Source organism: Erpetoichthys calabaricus, chromosome 14 (genome assembly GCF_900747795.2).
Source record: "Erpetoichthys calabaricus chromosome 14, fErpCal1.3, whole genome shotgun sequence".
NCBI classification, from domain to species: Eukaryota; Metazoa; Chordata; class Cladistia; order Polypteriformes; family Polypteridae; genus Erpetoichthys; species Erpetoichthys calabaricus.
In genome coordinates, this window is record NC_041407.2 from 84,765,785 (window position 1) to 84,787,122 (window position 21,338).

Below are 21,338 nucleotides of genomic sequence, written 5' to 3' on the forward strand. Positions count from 1 at the left end.
AGGAACACCACAGAAGACCAAATAGGCAAAAAAAAGGATGACTTAATATCAAACAAAATTACTGTACAAGAGCCAGGTGACAGACAAGGAGTAAAGCAATACAATAATAATAGCATAAAGTAAACTTAAAGCCTCTCTAGGCCCGCCTCATACAACAGAGATCCCTCAGTATACCTATGGGGTGGTTGGTTCACTTTACCCACCTCTTGAGAAATCAGTAATGCATTTCTTCTTGCTTTCCAGACCGGCTTCTCACCCTCCCTGCCTTGATGACACTCTGCTCCTGACTCTAAACTCACGTAAATGTCGACTGGAAGGCACTTCCATGTCGCAATCCCTTCTGCTCAAATCCCTAAACTACTTCTGGGGTCAGAAATGTCCAGGATGACTCCCAATCCTGGTAATCCAGAGATTCCCTGGTGGCCCCAGGTGCATACAGAGTGACAGGGCAACCCCGTAGAGACCTGATAAAGCAGGAGACCACGCATGGGTCAACATGTCTTTATTGTAATATTATGTCACTGGAGTAGTTAGATCCAAGAATCCTTCTTTTATTGTTAATGTTGGCACCTCTGCCAGGGCCTTCAGAAAATATTCAGACCCCTTCATTTTATTCACATTTTGTTATGTTGCAGCCTTATGCTAAAATGAGTTAAATGAATTTTTTCCCCTAATCAAATAACACTCATTAGCCCAGAATGGCAAAGCGAAAATAGGATTTTAGAAATTTTCACAAAATGTATTAAAAACCAGTAACGGCACACTGCCCGATAACGTGCAGTGAATACACTTGACTTATAGTTTTCCTCCTCTTTCTCTGTAGGTTTAGCATTCGTTTGCTCAGAGGTCAGCTCTTCTTTTCTCCACACTAGTGGCCTGCTTTTTCTCTTTTTCCGTCGGCATCTTTTCGCGTTAAAACTGATTAAGTCAGTGTTTGTGTTGAAATTACTTAGTACTTTTTCTTTAATTTTTCACTTAAGGTGGCACTTAACTCTTCAATCTGCCTCAAGAATGATTTAAGATATGAAGAGGTAGGGGAAGTGACGGCGAAGGTGGTGGGGATGAGAACGGCGCCCTTATGCATGCTCTGCACAGCCGCCCTGCTGCCCGCTGCCAAGAGTTGATTCTACAATAAAATAAAATAAAAATAAAAAGAGGAATAAAAATCATCACCCTGAAAGTGGACAGTACACATCATGTAGTATATGTGTACCAAATTTCAGGTCAATAGTTCAAACAGTTTGTGAGCGACAGGTGATTTAAAATCCCAGACAGACAAACGAACAGCCACAGTAGCATATTATATATAAAGATAGAAAAGTGAAATATCACAATGACACAAGTATTCAGACCCTTTGCTTAGTGCCTTGTTGAAACACTTTGACCAGGTTTCTTCGGTATGACACGACAAGCTTCACAAACCTGGATTTAGGGATTTTGTGCCATTCTTCTCTGCAGATCTTCTCAAGCTCTACCTGGTTGGATGAAGACCATCACTGGACAGCTGACCTCAGGTCTCTTCAGGGATATTGGATTGGATTCAAGTCCAGGCTCTTGCTGGGCCTCTCACAAATATTCACAGAGTTGTCCCTAAGCCACCCCTGGGTTGTCTTTGCTTTGGTCATTGTCTTGCAGGAAGGTGAACCTTCATTCCAGTGTGAGATCCAGAGCGCTTTCCAGCAGGTTTTCATTTTTCATTTTCATTTCAACCCTGCCTGGTCTCTCAGTCCCTGTCACTGAGGAACAAACCCACAGCGTAATGCTGCCACCATCATGCCTCACCATTGTAGTGACATTGTGTAGGTGTTGAGCACTGCCTGGTTTCCTCCAGACATGAAGCTTAGAATTGTGATCAGACAGTTCAACATTGGTTTCATCAGGCCAAAGAATCCTGTTTCTTGTAGTCCTTTGGGTGCCTTTTGGAAAGCTCCAAGCGGACTTTCATGCTTCGTCTGGCCACACTGCCATAAAGCCCAGATTGGTGGAGTGTTACAGTTGTAGTTGTCCTTCTAAAAGTTTCTTCCATCTCCACACAGGTGCTGTGTAGCTCCGTCAGAGTGACCATCTGCTTGTTGGTTACCTCTCTTATCCAAACCCTTCTTCTTCGATTGCTTAGCTTAGCCAGGCAGCCAGCTCTAAGAAGTGTTAATGTTTTTCCAAATTTATTCCTTCGAAGAATTATGGAGGCCACTGTGCCCTTGGGATCTTTCAATGCTGCAGAAATCTTTTTGTAGCAGTCTCTAAATCTGTGATGTGACACAATCCTGTCTTTAAGCTTTGCAGCCAATTCCCTCAACAACATACCTTGGTTTTCACTCAGGTGTGTGACCTTCTATAGGCAGCTGTGTGCCTTTCTGCATCATGTGACCACAGGTGGACTCCAAACAAGACACAGAAACATCTCAACAGTGATCAATAGAAATGGGATGCACCTGAGCAAAGGGTCTGAATACTTGTGTCAGTGTGATATTTCAGATATTTATTGTTAATAAACTTGCAAACAATTCCTAAAATCCTGTTTTAAATTTCTCATTCTTCACTATTGAGTGTTTTTCGATAAGGGAAAAAAGATGGCAACATGACAAAGTCTGTCAAGAGTGAAGGGGCCTGAAGACTTTTTGAAGGTACTGTTTTAATACTGGTGTCCCACCCGGGGAAAGTGTCCTACAGGTTGTAAAAACAGTTTCAGCCATGTCTGCATTTACTGTGTGTATGTGAATATACACATAAAAGTGAAGGTCTGTGATTTGGTTTGCATATTTATTAGAAATCTACAAAGGGAGAAGATAAGTCACAAATCTTAAAATAGTTTTTTATTTCTAAGCTTTCAGCCCCTACCAGGAGTCATCATCATAGGAAAATGATTAGACATACAGGAATCAAAGACCATATAGCAAATGAGGAAGGGGTGGGTGTAAGGGGGGCTTGGAATAATAAGGTGGGGTTCAGAGGGTGTTGGTCATAAAGTCTTTTTTATTATTTGGATATTCTTCTTTTTAAGTCTGCATATGCTGGGTTCATGTCCAAGTGTCTGTTAATGGCATTTTCATTTGATAGCCACGATTCAGCCAGCTCTCTGGCACTTTTAGTATTTGTCTTGAATCTTACTTGCACCATAAGACCCCAGTTAAACGTGTGTCCGGTTGATCTTGTATATGCATATATCAGAAACCAGGGGTTCTTCCTTCTGACAGCATTACGATGATCTTGTATACGTGTTGCTTGTCTTTTAGATGTTTGTCCCACATATACAGCTGGGTATGTACTGCATGTCTCTGCTGCCGATTTACTGCTTCCTGCTTCTCTTATATATTTATTTATATCTATATATGTAGCTAGAGATCCACAAAGGGGAAAAATGAGTCACATATCTTAAAATAGTTTTTTATTCCTAAGCTTTCGACAACCTGCCAGGTGTCATCATCAGAGGAAAATGATTAGATATACAGGCATCCAAGGTGTGAAGGGTGGGGCTGGATGGGGAGGTTGTAGGGGGAGTGGATTAGTAAGGTGGGGTATGGAAGGTGTTGGTCATAAAGTCTTTTTTACTATTTGGATGTTCTTCTTTTTTATATGCTGGGTTCAAGTCCAAGTGTCAGTTGATGGCGTTTTCATTAGAGAGCCACAATTCAGCCAGCTCTCTGGCACTCCTGCTTTCACAGTGTCCCAGTTAAACATGTGCCTGGTGGAACTTGTATGTGTGTAAATCACACCGGGGGACTTTCCTTCTGACGGCATTGTGATGTTCCTGTATACGTGTCACAAGTCTTTTATATGTATACCGCTGGGCATGCATTGCATGGAATGCTGTAAACTGCGTTTCTTGTCTCCATGGTTGACTTTTAGCTTTTGGCATTGAAAAGGACAGTCCATAAAGTGTTTGTTGGTTTGTGCGCTTTCTTGATCCCAGATCCGGACAGGATGCGTGCTGGACTTTTCTCTCTCTCTCTCTCTGTGTATGTATATACGGGGCGTCCTTTATATGAGAAGACCAGGGGAATGGGCGTACTATCAGGAGTACCTCCCCTGGGACACGAGACGGCAGCCTCCTGGGTTTACATCAGGGCCACGGATTTGGAGCTCAGAAGCTTAACCTGCTTGGGGTCCATGGTCATCACCGAGGGGGCACCTGGACAGCTCCAGAGTCTGGGCATACAGCACTTCCGCCACACCCGGAAGTGCTGCCGGAGGTTAATCGTGGGACACCTGGAGCACTTCCAGGTGCACTATAAAGGATGCCACCTCACTCCATTCAAGAGCCAGATTCCGGAGGAGGAGGACGGAGCTTGGGGAGAAAGGAGCAGAGGCGGTGGAAGGAAAGGAAAGGAAAGAAAGGGAAGATTGTTTAATGCTATTGGAGCGCTGTGTTGTGTGCGGGACAGTTTAAAGAAATAAACGTGTGTGTTCTGGACATTCTGGGTCTGTGTGTCTATCTGTAGCCTAAAGCTGCAAAGATTTTATGTCACGTTTTTATGTGTTTATTGTTTAATGTGATATTGTTAGATTTCCAGATTCTTATTCCGTTTTTAAATTATAACCTAAAATATCAAGAAAGTCATGGTTTTTAATATCAAGAAAGTCATGGTTTTTGTTTTGATCGAGTAAACTTTCTTTCACAGGAACAAACTATTAAAAAAAAAAATCTGTTCATAACACCAATGTTTGTATTTAGGTGATTTAGTTAGCCAAAGGTGTCCCCTTAGTGTGTATGTGTGTATATATATATATATATATATATATATATATATATATATATATATATATATATATATATATATATATATATAAACACACCCATAGACACGTATGTATAATGCTCACGTATTTTTTAATTAATGTTAACAGAAGTTTGAGGTTTTCAAAAGTGTTATTTATACTAATGATTTAAGTTCTTTTTCTGCTGCTTTGCCTTTTGCTTACATTCCTACAAGGCTCATCCTCCTCTGTAATTATATGTTAGCCAAATATCTGACTATTGAGTATTGGTCATATATATTCTAAATTTCTTAATGAATGTAACGGTCAGAATATAATGCTGTTAACCGTTGTTTTCACCGCTCCAGGCATTAGGAAGCTTACATTATGGAGGTTTTTTTTTTTTTTTTTTTACCTTATGTTTGAATATTACAGCCATTAGTATGCAAATTGCACACCCTTAATTTACATAGGCTAAATTTTGTTCGATTATATTAAGTGCATGCTGATTACCACTTCAGGAAATCGCGCTCAACTGGCAGAAATTGCTACGATTCAGATTTACCAAATTGAAAAAAAAGAAAGAAATAAAGAAAAGTGCCTGCCTTGCTGTCTAGCTGTCTGCCTGCTCAACTTTGTCTTTAGAAGTCAGTCTGCTTTTTCTGTTCAAAGTTAACATAGCAAATATTCATTCTCAGCACTGCGTTAAAACATTTCATTTCCGTATCTGGACATTTTTTTTTTGCAGCTTGCAGTTATATTCTATAGACTTTGAACAAGTTGAACACCCGCCTCCTAAATTCTCCTAAGTTCAACTCCTCTTCTGTAGGCTGATCGCTATAATTTACAGTTGCAGTTCGGCTTGCGTTATTCAGCAATCTCTTGCGCTGCTCTTGAAAATGTAGTTCTTGGAATAGCATGAAATAAAATCACTTGTTAATCTGTGCCTCAAAAGAAGATAATCATGAGTGATACCAGACCAGGTTTCTAGATAGAATCAGGACAGACTGCGGAAATTTAACGTAACAAAAAACACAAAATTGAAACTTTTAGACTGTGTCTGCAAACCTTTCTAAACTCACCTTCTCACTTCATCATTATGGGTTATTGAGTGTAGATTGATGAAAAAAATGGCTAACATCCATTTAAAATGAAATCTACAACACAATGAAGTGTTTCAAAAGAGAAAGGGGTCTGAATACTTTCTGAATCCACTGCTAATAATGTAACGAATTCAAGGTGATATGCCCACCCGCTTTCCATCCAGTGCCCACTGAGCCAGTGAGGAACACACAGTCATCGAAAAAGCATTAAGTGGTTCAAGTTGGAAAACCATTACTTAACACAAAAGAATGAAGTCTTTCCTGAGCTTGTGTCATACTGTAGCTTCAAAACAAATGAAAACTGTGACCTTTCCAAATGGCAAGAAATGTTAAGTAGCCTTCTCTTTTAGTTTGTCATAAATACATCCAGCTTTTCGAGTGTTCCAACAATGAAGCCGTGAAATCTCTTTCCATATTTTGCATACTTTCTGCAAATGCATTCCACAGTGAGACTTCTCCATTCTGTGTGCTTATTTCTAATCCATTAGTTGCTGTAGGACGCCCCCCTCCCATACCAAGGAGTACAATAAATTCAGAGTGTACTTCTCAACTCGAGAGAGCTTCTTGGAAGCTGCAGACATATTGATCACCTTTCTTGAGCATAAATAATATGTATGTCTGCCCCAGACACATTTCCAGTTATTTTAGATCAACAGTCTACATTCCTGTAGTTGAAAAAATTCCACTGTAACGTGTTCTTAGTTTAATATTCATCATATTTCATATGCTCAGTGTGGTTGAAGTAAAAAGATTTTTGGTTAAGTTGTAATGATAATGTACAAAGGCATAATAGTCGTGTAAAGAAGATAGTCTGTCTAATTCCTCTATTGTTCGTTTAGATAGTTCACATGCTATACAAGTGTCCAAGATTAGATATTTAAAAAATTCTTAGATTAGATTAGACTAGGGGGCTCCGCCCCCTGCTCGCTTCGCTCGCCAACCCCTGGTGTTATGAAATTACAAAGAGCGTGATGTATGAATGAGATATAGCATAGTGTGAAGGTGTAGATGACGCATATAGGAAGCAAATAAAGTTGTCCATGTCCAAAAACGGGCTCAGAGAGGTAGATGCTAACTTTGTCTATGGTTTGTCCTTGTGATTTGTTGATGGTCATGGTCATGGCAGGTCTAATGGGGAACTGTCGCCGTTTAAGTGTAAAAGGTAATTCCAGGTCAGAAGTTGTAAGGTAATTGTAGGAATTAGAACAGTATTGTTAGCATGTGATTCTGTAAGAAGTTTTGCTTTAATAACATTGTGTGGCATGGTGTTGACGACTAAACGTGTACCATTGCATAAACCTTGTTTAGTGTTAAGGTTTCTTAATAGCATGATTATTGTTTCATTTTTAAGGCTAAGATTGTGTTGTGGTAATCCGGCTGGGTTAATAGTGTTCAAATCTTCTAAGGGGAAATTAAGATGGTCATTGTCGTCATCAGAGTCAACTTTGTCTGAGCTTAGAAAGAGCCGTGCCTCTCCAGGAAGTAATGAAATGACCTGGTTATTAATGTGATCAACATTAATATTTTTTGGACAGAATATAGTTCGTTGTGTTAAAAGGGGTATTTGGTGTAATGAGATTGTTGTTCCAAATATCTCCGTAATTCTTTTGAAAGCAATGCGAATTGTCTGCGTATTTTAAGGTGGACTGAAGAATAGCCGAGCGCATGACATGTGAAACAATAGCTAAGCAGTGTGTAAAATCTCCTCCTAATAAAAGTACCTTTCCTCCAAAGGGAATATTATTAATCATCAACGTTTGTAGAAGTTTATCAATGGTGTTGAGTAAGTGAGTGGATGCCATTAGATGCAAAAGCAAATGAACTATTGTAGGATGTAATGCAGTTCATAAAGTTTTTACTTTCAGGTACCTCGTCAGTTAGAAGCTTCTGTAGATATGTAGGATTTGAATGTAAAGGAGGCAGTCAAATTTGACCCTTTTGACAACAACGTGTAAATTCATTACTTGTATTGCCAGTTGTTTCTTCAGGGAAGTTAAGTGAATGACAATGATTGCAAATGACATTCATTAATCCCAATGAATTTTCATGAATAGTGGACTCATTATTGAACGCGTTGTCAGCTAACTGGCGCAATCGTTTAGCAGGTGTCTGTCGTTGATGTCCTTGATGTGAATGTTTTGTCTGTGCCGTTTGAGAGGCGCGTCGTTGTATGTGCAGGATTTGGGACGTGCTATTCTTTTGCCGTAATCGATTTGCCTGTGCTGTGTGAGAAGCCCGTTGCAGTTTACGGCGGTCATTGTTTGTATTGAGCCTTGCCTGTTTTTGTATGTTGGTTAGTCGTCCGACATGTATTGTTTTTTTTCATGCGGGTTCGTGTGTTTGGTCCCGTCACTCGAGCCGTATCGTTTTGTACCCGTGAGCGTGAATTCATGACTTGTTTGTTCTTCAGCGTTAGAAATATGGATAAGTAATAAGGAGGATCGTACTCACTGTTAATATTGAGCCTTTTCTGTGGTTGAACGGTTAATAGTGCATCAGTGTAATGAGATCGACCTATGCTGCATAATTTGAATGTGTTCAGATGACGTATATTTAATACGGACGGTTCGTTCAGTAATGGGTCTTTGTGTCTCATTTCTTATGTTAGTGTGGTCGTGGGTCCGAATCCTGCTTTTTGTGTATGTTTCGTGTGCTATGTCCGTAGTCTGTCCCGTTTTGTGTCCAATGGGTTTGTGTGGCGCTCGCGTCTGACTTCTTTTTTTTTGTGCTAGGGGGCGTTGCCTCATTTGTGTGTCGTGGGTCTCAATTCTCTTCTTTGTGTGTGTTTCGTTTCGCGTCTGACTCCTTTTTTCTGTGTGCTATGGGCGCCTCATTTCTTATTTTACGTTGCTTTGCATCCGGTTTCCGTTGCTTGGAAGTGGGATTTTGTGGAGGCGCTTGCGCAGTACGTCTTTTGCGGCTACGGCCCATGGCCGGATGTCCCTGCGTCCATCCGGTTTACCATTCTCGGTTAGTAATATGGATTAGGTAAACTTCATTAATCCCATGTGGAAATTTAGATGTATACAGCAGCAGAAACATAAAAAATAAGGATACAGACCTCAGGACAGATAATACAGACAATCAATCAATCAATCAATGTATATTTTGCAGATATTTCAAAATGAACTTAGCAAGTAATTCACAAGGAAGCATTGAATTTCCTGATAGCAGTGAGCAGATAAGACCCCCAGAAGTGCTTCCTAACACCTCTTTAGACTTTCACTAAAAGTGCTCCAAAAGAGCGTCTCCTGGAGGGGATGGAGGGGATTTTTTTCATGATGGCATCCAACTTTGCCACCATCCTCTTTTCTACAACAGCTCCCAAAGCTCTTCTACTTTTTTATTTTTTACATTTGTGAGTAAAAGCATTAACGTCTTTTATAGTACCCATTTGCTGGTTTGAAGCAATTGCTCACAAAGCTATTTTTAAAGTTTTCCATAATGAGAATTCTCAGAATAGCTTGGTCGCATACTCCTGAAAAAGTCTGTTTTTTACAGAGAGAGTTTTTCATATTGGCTAGAAGCAAAAAATGAATGTGTGTCTTAAGTTAAAGTTAAGCATCTAAAATGGCAGTTGTTTTCCTGTAAAGCTGATGGCCCAACACAAGAGAGCTGTACAAAAGACAGACAGTGCTGACAAAGACACAATGCTAGTGAACCTCCTTCAGTAGTAATTTCTCCATTACTCCATTTCTCCATTAGCGGCGGTCCACTGGAGATTAGCAGTGTAGACATGAACCAGCGACGTGCGGTGAGGTTCATGGCTGGTGAGGCACTGACTCCTTCTTGTCTGATTTATAAATATATGAACCCAAAAGAGTAGCCTATTCACCGACTGCAGACTTCTTGGTAAATTTTTCATGTCACAATATCCCACGTTAGTCCAGACATTGTCACAAATTAAGAACAAAAGGCATGGAAAGCAGCAAAGGCAGGTTCTTGTAGGACAGCCAGACAGCCAGTCTTTTCGGATGTACCATTCCATTTGAAAAGAGCAAGTTGTGTTTTGTCCCTTAGTTTGAAGCAAACCTTTTAGCTCCGGCATTGGTCTTCTGTTATTTATCACTTCCTGTTTTGACTGAAAGTCCAGTTTTGAGAAATTTTTAAGCTTAGATATATAATCTTCCATTTTGGCAGTCAGTCGGAAAATAAACGGACTGCTGCAATGCACTTAACTTTCTGATGTCGCTAATTTATTGGAGCCTCTGCGTAGAAGAACAGCAGCAAGGAGCACCTGTTGGGCTCACATGCGCCCCCTTCAGGGCGGCACGGTACTGTCTGCCTCACCTCTTGCCTTTTCACTGCAGTTTTATGTTCGATCAGCAAGACTAAATATGTCACACACATCCATTAAAGATACTAGCCAGATTGTGGAAAGTCAGGGTGTATAATAAAAGCGTGTGCAAACATTATATTAGTGACATATAGAGAGACAGCAACAGGCACACGCCAATTGCCTGCATCAACCCAGTATATGAGGGAGAGTGCAGTCCAAGGTGAGGTGAGGCTCGTCGCTGCCACACCTCGCGTTTCTCCCCTGTATTTGAACAGGAAATGTGGTAATTCAGCGATTTTGACTATAAAAATGAACAAAATTATTGGAATCATACAGAAAACAAATTTATAGTACAGATCAGTGGAGAAATTTATTTTATGTTATCATTATTAGTTTTTTTACTTTTCATGATGACTCCCCTGACCGCACGTCTCTGGCATGAACATGCTTTGCCCATTTGGCTCGAGGTGCTAAAGTTTCACTTTTGCTTATGTATATTCATACCTGTCTGACCAATCCTTTTCTGTCTCCTGGTCTAACTCCTTCTGTTCTCCACGGTATGTCTTAAGAATCGGTATTGGGCCTATTTCTCTTTTCTCTTTATCTTCACTCCTTAGGTCATTTTGCTTCTTCTCATAGGTTATCTTACTATTTGTATCTTGATGATGCACAGATCTTCCTCTTACTGTCCTCTTGCAACCCTTAGGTTTTAGCTCAGATCTCCATCTGTCTCTCTGCTATCTCATCCTGGATCAATGCTCATCACCTTAGACTTAACCCTTCAAAATCCAATATCCAGGTAGCACTGCATTTGAAGATGTCACCCTCTCACCATCAGTCATGATATTCAGAGGATCCAACTGTTCCTCACTGAATTATGCCACGCAACTTGTTATTCACTGGCACTGGTTCTCTCTTGGCTGGACTATTGCAATTCTCTTCTTACGGTGCTTCCTTCAACTGCTATCGGCCTCTCCAGCTCATTCAGAATAGAGCAGCTCAGCTGTTGTCCTCTGTTCCTTGTTTCACTCCTACTACTCCTTTCATTCAATCTCTTCACTGGTTTCATGCTGCTGCTAGGATGCAGTTCCAAACTCTTACCTTGACCTAATGGTTATCTGAATATCTGCTGCTCAGTATCTCCAATGTTTGGTCTCTCCATATGTTCCTTCAATAATCCTCTTGTTTGCCTATTGTCTGCCCCTGCTCTTGCCAGATCTGCTTTTATGAACTGAAGGTGACTAGATACCAAAATCCTTGTCATTTCGTCAGGATCATGGTTTGGACCTGCTCAGAGTTGTCATTGGTATTGGACACAGACAAGCGTCCTGATCCTTCTTTGTGTTTAACACTAGTCTGACCATTTTGGAACTTCTCAATCCATTTGTAAACATGGGTTTTGGCTGCTGATACACCTTCAGACCATAAAAAGCAGATCACTGCTCGCTGCTTTTTCTTTGGTGCAAAGAGAGAGCCAATGGGCTGTGTTTACTACGAGAAAACAAGAAGAGATACTGATAGATCAAAGTATAAACTTTACCAGTGTGGCCACAGGCATAACTGCACAGAAAATCATCACAAAAGTGCAGATAATTATTGACTTACCCTTGGATATAATAATGCTCAAGAACTGAGATGTCACCACAATAAAGATAGCTTTATCTATTAGTAAGAAACCACTAATACAAATGAAATAAAGAAAAATGGGCAGAACAAAACATAAAACATGATGAAAAACACTATACACAAATGGAGAGAGAACACACAAGCATGTAAATGAAAGGGTAACAGTGCTGTGGAGTTTATAGCGCTACACTACGTTCAACCCCTCAGTAAAAGTCTACAAGTATCCAGGTGTCGGTATTGCCAGTTGCAGAGGGTAATTAAGCTGGGCACATCTTCATTTCGATGCCTCTAAGTCTGGGGAGGAAAGTGTCCACAAGCTCATCGGAAGCAGCAGGCACGTCATCACACAGCACAAAACCTAAGGCTAATAATGTTCTGACACCCAGACGAACCTTTTCATTGTGTTTGCAAATTCCACTTGCTGCATGCATTTGTCACTGTGCATTTTTGTGTTGGCCCATCACACATCTACACTTCTGAAAGCTAGGAATGGTAAAGCCTAGTTTTAATGCACCCAACTATTTTCAGAACTCACTTTTTCCATTACAGGGTAATGGAGATCTAAAGCCTGATCTGGCACCAGTCCATGAAAGGGCACCATTATGCACACACCCTTCTTGCCCAGGCCAATTAGAGTTGCTAAACAAGAAAAGGCAAACTCAATGAACTTCATGCTAACCCCTTAGATGCTGTGTGCCCTGGAAATTTAACTGGTGACTTAATATGTATTTTTTTGTGCTGACAATGAAACATACTTTGTGAAGTGGAGTTGAAAATAGCACAAATATGATTCCAGTGCCATGTAGCATGCTTGATTTTATATCTAGCTATGTGGTGCAGAAGTTGAGGAACATTATGCTTATGTTTTTTAGTGCAATTGTGAGGCCAAGTGTGAAATTGCATGTGCTGTTTTGGTCTTTTATTTACAAGAAGCACATAACAGAGGTAGAAAAAGTGGTAAAACAAGCTGGCAGGGTTTTTCCGCTGTTGTGCCTCACAACGTCCAACGCCCAGCCATCACCCTGGGCCCTTTTTCACCTAAATATCTCTTTCAAGCAGTATGTCAAGTATTTTGCTGGACTTTTCTTTCCTAATGAACATTTTTGTTCTGTTTTCATGCCTTATTTCTTGTTTAATCTTTTTTGTCTGCACCTAAACACATCCTTGCCTGCTTGTGTAATATTTGTTTCTGCTTGTACAGATTTCTAACCTTGGCTCCTCCATCAGTCCATTGACAGTCTGAGGCATTCTGCTTTTAATCAGCACCAGCAACTGACATGTCTCAACACTTGTGGGCACTCAATGTACTCACTTAAACCTAATGCCATGCCTCGCCAGCTGTTCTTGGTAATTTCGCTGGTGGCATTTTCTTTTAATTGGTGACATGCTTACATGAAGTTTACCCTTTAAATGTTGGTGTCCTGTGGTCCCTGAATTTTCACTTATGCTGTCATTTTGGGCTAATTCCCATTTAAACATATTGCCTCCTCCTAACTGCATCTTTTCCAGCTCCCTTTATGCTTCTTCTTACCTGGATAAATTACTAACCTTGGCCTATAAATCAAGCCCTTTCGATCTCATCACCTTTTTGAATCTGTCTTTTATAAACTCTCTGTTCCCCATGCATGCTTCTGTATTCATTTAATCCACTTATTATGCCATAGCATTGGTTCACATTGTAATGAGCTTGGGAGCTCAAGGAAGAAGAAGAAAAGGACCAGGTAATACAGCTAATTGAAAACAGTCAAAAGGTCAAAAACCGGGTGTAGCAAAATTCTAGTGTCAAACCTAAAATGAGGGGCAGCATTCTTACTCAAAAGTACTGGGAAAAGGTCTGGGGTATTTGAGTTTCCTTTCTTATAAATAACTTGCAAACCAAGAGAGATCGTTGTTTGTTTTAAATGTATGCACATATTTGGACATTAAGTTAGCCGCCATCTTAAATAGTGTCTATGTGATGACGTTACATGTCACAACATTGTTGATTATGTGGTAGCAGGAAACAGCAGTGTTGGGTGGTTTGTTTTATTTAATGTTTTCCAACCTTCCCTGGACTTTTTGGTACGAATTTGCATTTAATTCAGGGCTTTCTACCTCAGGCATTTTGTTGATGACATTGGTTCTTCACTTTACGGTTTAGTTTTGCTTTTGTGGACTACGTTGGAACACTTCCACCACCATTTTTTGAGCTCCCGTTTTCAGGGGCTGTGTCCTGTGAGGTTGTGAGCCATTAATCACAAACACAATGGGATAATAGTTTACAATGAAGTCACAAATTCAAAAAACAAGTCTTTGCTATTTGGGATAAAAACCTTTGTTTTTGATTTTATTCAACCCTGATTCTCATCTCTTGTTTTGTTTTTGGTTGCTGTATTCTTTATCCTTTGGTATTCTGCCCATTTCTGTCTTTTGACCACTTCTTTTCTACTGGTTCCCTTTTAAAATCCCATTTTCTCAATGTGCCTTCAGTTGACACCACTAACGAGTCTCCTCTTCCCACTAACAGACATTGTCTGTTTTCACTTAGGCCTAGTGTCATGGTTTGCCATCTGTTCACAGCTTTTTCACTGTTGACATTTTCTGTTTCTTGGTAAGTAGCATACTTGTATGAAGATCATCGCCCATTACGCTAATTATTTAAGGCAGGACTTTGGCCTCCACGAGTCACTTGATTTTCCCCGTCCTTTTGCTGTTTTTATTGGCTTCACTTACAGTTATGTGGAATTGTGGAACAAGGTACTAAGCATTTTGGTCTGTCTTAGCAACCAGCTGACCTTTACTTTTGAATGTGACATTACTTTGTTCACACTGTCTGAAAAGAAGTCAGACAGTCTCTGGTGCAGTGAATAATCGGTTCTCATTTATTCCTGTATGTTACCTTTTCCTAAATTTATGCAAAATTAGATTTTAACTGCTGGTTAATGATTTCCATTTGACTTGTTTTACAGGAAATCACGACTACAATAGGAACTCTTCGAAGGAAGGCAGCTCTTGTTTAACTCTACATTTCTTCTGTGACCTTGATAACTAACTCATCGTAAGCTCCCCAGTACATGACCAAAAGAGGACCTGTTGGCTGGTCCCTCGTTTTGAAGGGATGAAAATGGGATTCTGTGTAAAACAATGGATATTGTTGGGAAAGAGTGACAGACCAGAGCTCTTGGCTTGGATCCTGCCCCTGGTGGTTTTCTGATGGATCTCTTGGATACTGGCCATGTACATCTTGTCAGTTGTTTCAATCATCAGACGTGAGTCAGCTCAAAGAGACAGCATACAGGGGATTTTGTTATAATTTTGGAAATTTGGTTCCCACGTTTCCAGTTATTAACTGTCTTACTTCTGACACCCATCTAAATGTTGTTACACTAAATAAGGCTATGTTTGTTGCCGTTTCAATGATACTCAGTGCACCAGATAAAACGGAAGCATTCCTAGGGTTTCTCTAAGGCTCCCTCCCCACTTCATGGAGGCCGAACACAGCCAGCCGACTGGTGGGGAGCAATCTAGTGGGTCATATCAGTCTCATTCAGAGCACTCCTTGCAAGAAACTGCACGACAATCTTCACCAGCTCAACAGCTTCATCTGCTTGCTTCCCACTTGCCCCAGACCACAGTAACGCAACATTCCCATCAAAGGCAGTGTAGGAGGGATGAACCTGAGGGTCATGTCCAGCTGCATTCACAGCACCCATCCACATTTCTTGTTTCTGGGAAAACGAAGAAAGACAGGCCAATTTTAGACATTGCTTGGCAGTTTTCAGATTCTCCTGGCCCTTCCGGGGCAGTGTTTTCCTCCACGTCCTCCAGCACCTCCTCTGTTTCGCACCCACAGTTTATTCCTCCTCACTCAGGAAAAGAGGTTCAAGAAGGAAGTTCCAGGAAAGAGCGTAAACCCCAAAAACCAGGCAAGTATGTATGCCAGTACTGTGGCCGCCCATGCGCCAAGCCCAGCGTCCTGCAGAAGCACATTCGATCACACACCGGGGAGAGGCCATATCCTTGCATTCCTTGTGGATTTTCATTCAAAACCAAGAGCAACCTTTACAAGCACCGCAAATCTCATGCTCATAGGATCAAAGCAGGCCTAGCATCCAGCCGAGAGGGCTATGCTCATGGTGGAACTGATTGTGGTCAGCCAGGAGAAGAACAAGAAGAGCCCACTGAAGGGGAAAGCACTGACTCAGAGGATGAAACAGGCCAGCATACTCCATCTTTTTCACATGAACCCTTTGGAGGCCTAGAAACTCTGAAGGCAGGTAGTTCAGAGCTTTCTGCGAAAGAGGAAAGCCACCGTTTGGATGATTCTCATGCCATCAAGCAGAGGTTAGCCCTGCGTCTCAGTGAAAGAAAGAGAGTACCTGCTGCTCAGCCAGATGACCTCCCTTCATTCCTAAGTCCAGGCAGCAAAGGCAGCACAGAATCAGGCTATTTCTCCCGCTCAGAGAGTGCTGAGCAACCTGTGAGTCCACCCAATGCCAATGCTAAAACCTATGCTGAAATAATCCTTGGCAAGTATGGCCGAATGGGTCAACAGCAACGGAACATTCCATCAGAACAGGTCCCACCCCCTACCTCTTCATCGGCCCAAGAGGATAAAGGGGCACCTTTCACAGTGCCCAAAACACAAGTCATTGAACACATAACAAAGCTCATCACCATTAACGAGGCTGTCGTTGATACTAGCGAGATTGACAGCGTAAAGCCAAGGAGGACTTCCTTGTCTCGGAGGGGTAGTCTTGAATCACCAAAAGCGATGGGGCACAAGGAGGCTTTCATTTTTGACACCAAGGCCGAATTCCCTAGTAGCAGCACCACCTCAGGGGGAATCGGTGGCAATATTGCTGTTGATCCCATTTACTCTCAGATCACTGATCCAGCTTTCTTAACCGGACCACCCCCAACAGTGCCTCTACTGAGAAGCCATTCAATGCCTTCCTCTGCTGACCCAAGTGCTGCACCCAGCTCCTCCCACAGCTTCCGCTTGAGCCACTCCTTTGACGAGCGACATGGCACAACGAGTAAAACAAGGGCTGGAGCATTGGTTCCTCCACACCATCGCATGCTGAAGCGACAGCCTGCCATTGAGATGCCACTAGGGACAGAATTAATTCCAGAGTCGACCCCATCCTCATCAACAGTCACGCTCTCATGTACTGATCCTGGCCGAAAGAGGAGAGGGCCCAGGCTTTTTGAGTGTGAGGCGTGTGGAGCTCGCTACAAAAAAAGAGACAACTTTGAAACTCACAGACGCTATTACTGCCCTATCCGACCACCACCAGAATCAGAAAGTGGAACACCTTCATCAGTGGGCAGAGAAAATCGCCCCCAAATAATGCATCATCGGCTGGAGGCCACTGCTGCTGCTGCTGCCATGCGTAAGAGAAGAAAAGAAAAAAGCCTTGGAGATGAGGAAGAGACTGCAGCTTTCATCCCAAGACCAGGTACGGTGGAGGATAGTTCCATTCCTTCTGCCAGTTTCCCCTCCATGACTTTGACCTCACCCATTCCATGCAGTTCCTTAGAAGAAGGCTCATCCATTCCCAGCATACTAACTAGAAAAAGTGCAATTGGTAGCCCTTTAAAGAAAGACCCGGATGTGAGGAAAACAGGAAAAGAGATCTCCGTGATCCAACATACTAGTTCCTTTGAGAAACAGGAGTCCATTACCATGAGTCAAGAATGTGAGGAGAGGACTCGAGAGTCTTCACCTCCAAGGCAGGAACAAGCACAGCACCAATTGCCTAAGCCTCCCACTTTCTCCCGGCTGGTACGACAACACAATATTCAAGTACCAGAGATCTTGGTGACTGAAGAGTCCGATGCAGAGGTTGTGGTAGTGACACCCACTACCGCTCCACCCAAAGAGCCAGAGAAGCCAGAAGAATTTCAGTGGCCTCAGAGAAGCCAGAGTCTGGCCCAACTACCTGCTGAAAAGCTGCCACCCAAGAAAAAGCGTTTGAGGCTTGCAGAGGCTGCACAGTCTTCAGGGGAGTCGAGCTTTGAGTCCGTCTCCCTGCCTCGGAGCCCCAGCCAGGAAAGCAGTCTATCCCACACTTCTAGCCGATCGGCCTCTTTCGAAGAAGCAAGCAAACCTGACCCAGACTCTCAGCAATCCACCAGCCGGGCTTCCCAGGGGACTCACATGCTGACTGTGCCATCGGGACCTTACCAACATCATCATCCTCATCGAGAAATGAGACGTTCTGCTTCAGAGCAGGCGCCCACCAGTGCCCCGCACCCAGCACAGATAGTGGAGACAAGGAGCAAATCTTTTGACTTTGGTTGCCTCTCTCCTCAGCCCTCCTCTGCAGCCTGGAGGGAGAGACGAAAATGCCTTTTGGTGAGGCAAGCCACTCTTGGAGAGTCAGAGCCTGAGGATAGATCGGTCAAGCTGATGCCACCCGTTTGTCTACCTTACAGGGGCCCAACACCAGCACTTACTGAGGAAGGATCAGTTCTTACTTCTTCAGTGATAAATCCGGACCCCTTAGGAAAATCCTTGCACCTTCTTCAGCCCCCACCCATTCCCATCTTACACGATGTCCCACCTGCAGTTCCACACATGAGCCGTCTGCCACCACCAGTACAAGGACAGGCGGTCCAGTTGTTCCCTGTCCCTGGTGTTTCGGACATGCTTTCTACTCAGATGGTTCCACATTCATTTCTTCAGGCCTCCCAGCAAATCTACCCAGCTCAGGTTCACTTAACCGAACACCTGAGACTAACGGTACCTCAGTATCCTCCTCACCTTCCCCTTCAGTACCCCTCAGATGCTACTCCAGCCCTCTTTCTTCCCATGACATCTCGAATGGCCCTCCAGATGCCAGCAGACTCTTCCAGAGAAAGCAAAACTTTGGCGCCTCCTTCTGCACCGTGTCACAGTCTCCAGTACCCTAGGCCAGTCATTGCTCCCAGCTCGGAACCATTGAGGCCAGTGGTTTCCTTAGTAGTGCCTGTTCGTATCCAAACTCATCTGCCTACTTATGGCAGTGCAATGTATACTACAGTCTCACAAGTTGTAGTCTCCCCCGAATCACCACGTTCTGCAGTGGTCGTCAGCAAAATGGAAGATGATAGACCTCGAACCCCATTTCTGAAGATTCCCACAATTGAGTATAAAGCCTATTTGCCTATGACCTTGCCAGTGGTGTCAGCAGTTGCTGGAGGGTCTGAAGAAGGATATGGACCTTCTACGGCTGGGGGGAACAAGCGCATGCTGTCTCCAGCAGGAAGCCTAGAGCTGAGTGCAGAGGCCCAACGACAGCAAAAGCGAGTGAAAGAAGAGGAGCAGGAAGAAGAAGATGAAGATGGAAAAAGTAGCTTAAAGATTGCCTTATTGAAAGAAGGAAAGAAGAAGTTTGAGGACGAAAGAGGAGAAGGAGAGAAATTTAAGGCATGTGAGCAAATTCCAGTGAGAAAATCCGAGTCAATAAAAGAAGAGGAAGAGTCTGCAGACTTTGTAAAAGTCAGGGGCACTGGCCTCAAGAAGGGTTCGTCCTCCTACCCAAGTCTTCACACCACTACCACAGTCAGCTGGTGTTACCTGAACTACATCAAGCCCAACCCTACCACCCAGAGTGATTCCCACACATCGGTTTACTCTTCGTGGTGTATCAGTATGCACAATCCCAACCTCCCTGGCTTATCCACCAGAGTGTCCCTGTCACTGCTGCACTCAAAACAGAAGTCTAGTCCTGAGATATACACCATGGCCACAGCTCCTCGGCCCACTGTCGGAAAACTTGTGCCAGCTAACTCCAGGAAGCCCAGGATGTCTGAGGTAGGGGAGTAATTGAAAAGAGTAACTAAATTATATAGCATGATTGAGCCAAAATGGACACTCGCTTATTGAAATTTGAGCTTTTGTCGATATCATATCTGAAATCAGGGCAAATCATGTCAGACCTTTTCTGAACATTAGTAAGATATTGTACCTAGCAATTTTTAAATGTCAAGTAACTGGAACATTTTTAAGAAAGTTTGTCTGTGTGTGCACCCCATCTAGTAATGTGAAGCTTCTTTAGCTTTGATTGTCACAGTAAATACCGTTAGCATTGGTCCACCAGGTTAGCGCACCTACAGTGTACAATCTCACCCCACTTGAATTTTCAGAGGGGTTCAAGCTCAGTGACATTGTAAGAGGATATCCTGGGCACAGCCGTCTTTAGGCAGGTCCCCAGATTTTCCGTGGTACTGAGGTCAGGACTCTGACTGGACCATCCCAGAACAGTGATCTTCCTTTATTAGAAGCAATTCCTTGGTTGAGCTGGCTATGTCCTTCAGACTGTTGCTGTGGTGAAAGATGAAATTCTTCCTGGCTCAAGGCAGCAGGTCTTATGCTGAAACTGTCTTGACATTTCGGGCTACTCATTTCTCCTGTATTCTGAACAGAGCCCCTGTCCCCTCTCTGCATGATGCTTTCATAACCATGACAGTAAGTACTGTCTTTTTGGGGTGATGAGCAGCATTGCCTTGAAGCCATACGTATCTTTAGAAATTAAGTCTAAAGAACTGCGGCTTTTGTCTCATCAAGCCCTAATTTATACTGATGGGTATTCTTTATTGCAATAAATGGCTTCTATCTTTCTACCTTACTGTAATGTTGTGGAGAATATGTGGAATGGCTCTAATCTGCATGGAGCGCCTGGTTACTGCCATGGATTCTTGCAGTTTCTTAGGTTGTCTTTCTGATGAGTGTTCTCCATTTCCAAAAATCAATTTTAGAAGGATAAGCTGATCACTGCTGTGTCCTGGTGGTGCCAGATGTCTTCCATGTTTTATTCGCAGTCATCATAATGCTTCATTATATTTCTGATGACTTCAGCATTCATTTGTGTTCCTCTTTTAACCTTAAGATGCCATTGACATTTTGTTGGCTGCATGTGGATCATACTGTATCTTTACCATGAACTAAGAAACCTTCAGGGTTATCACTTATTATTTAGAGGGAGTCATAAACACTTCCACTGATGTCAGGTGGTATTGCTGTGGACTTACACCATGATGTATCTCATCTCAGACATTTGCACTGTGGTGAATTGTCAGTGATTAGCCACAAACCTGCAACATCTGGCTAAGAAACAGCGTGAGCTAAAAGGCCAACTCCTAGTCTCGGCTGTGCAGAGAATTCTGAGTGGAGTGCTTCCTGGTGACATTAGCTGAGCTCTTTCTCTCTCACGTTCTCAGTCCCTGTCTTTTCTGTACAACACCACCACTGAAATCAATCTGCCCACAGTACCAATCCCATCCTTGTCACCATGTGTATTGCTGTGGTCTCACACAATGAAGCAGTGTTCCCAGTTCCCAAATTTGGACTGTGCTGAACTGCTGGTGGTCAGTCGTGCACTCACAAGAGGTGGCTCCAAAGTGGTCTCCTTACAGCATGAGTCAATAAGAAACTCCTAGTCTCGACTGTGCTGAGACTTCTTCTAAAAACTAAAGTCAGCTGAGTGCTTCATATTGAAGTCAGTTGAGTGCTCTCACTCTCTCAGTCCCCACTTTTCCTGTACAACGGCACCACTACACTCCACAATTTACAATACAACATACAATTTATTTTTGTATAGCCCAAAATCACACAAGAAGTGCCACAATGGGCATTAACAGGCCTTGTTTTTTGACACCCCCCCCAAGCC

General features: G+C 42.7%; 1 protein-coding gene across 7 annotated transcripts in view; it reads left to right on the forward strand.

Annotated features, from left to right (window-relative positions):
- Positions 1-21,338, forward strand: part of LOC114665340 (HIVEP zinc finger 3) — a 488,325-nt gene that overhangs the window by 385,130 nt on the left and 81,857 nt on the right. For all 7 annotated transcript variants that reach the window (XM_051936193.1, XM_028819849.2, XM_051936188.1 and 4 more), the window contains one exon: positions 14,652-19,483. In XM_051936193.1, coding sequence (XP_051792153.1) covers positions 15,167-19,483 — 4,317 coding nt within the window. In that variant the 5' untranslated portion in view covers positions 14,652-15,166. The remainder of the gene's footprint in view (positions 1-14,651; positions 19,484-21,338) is intronic.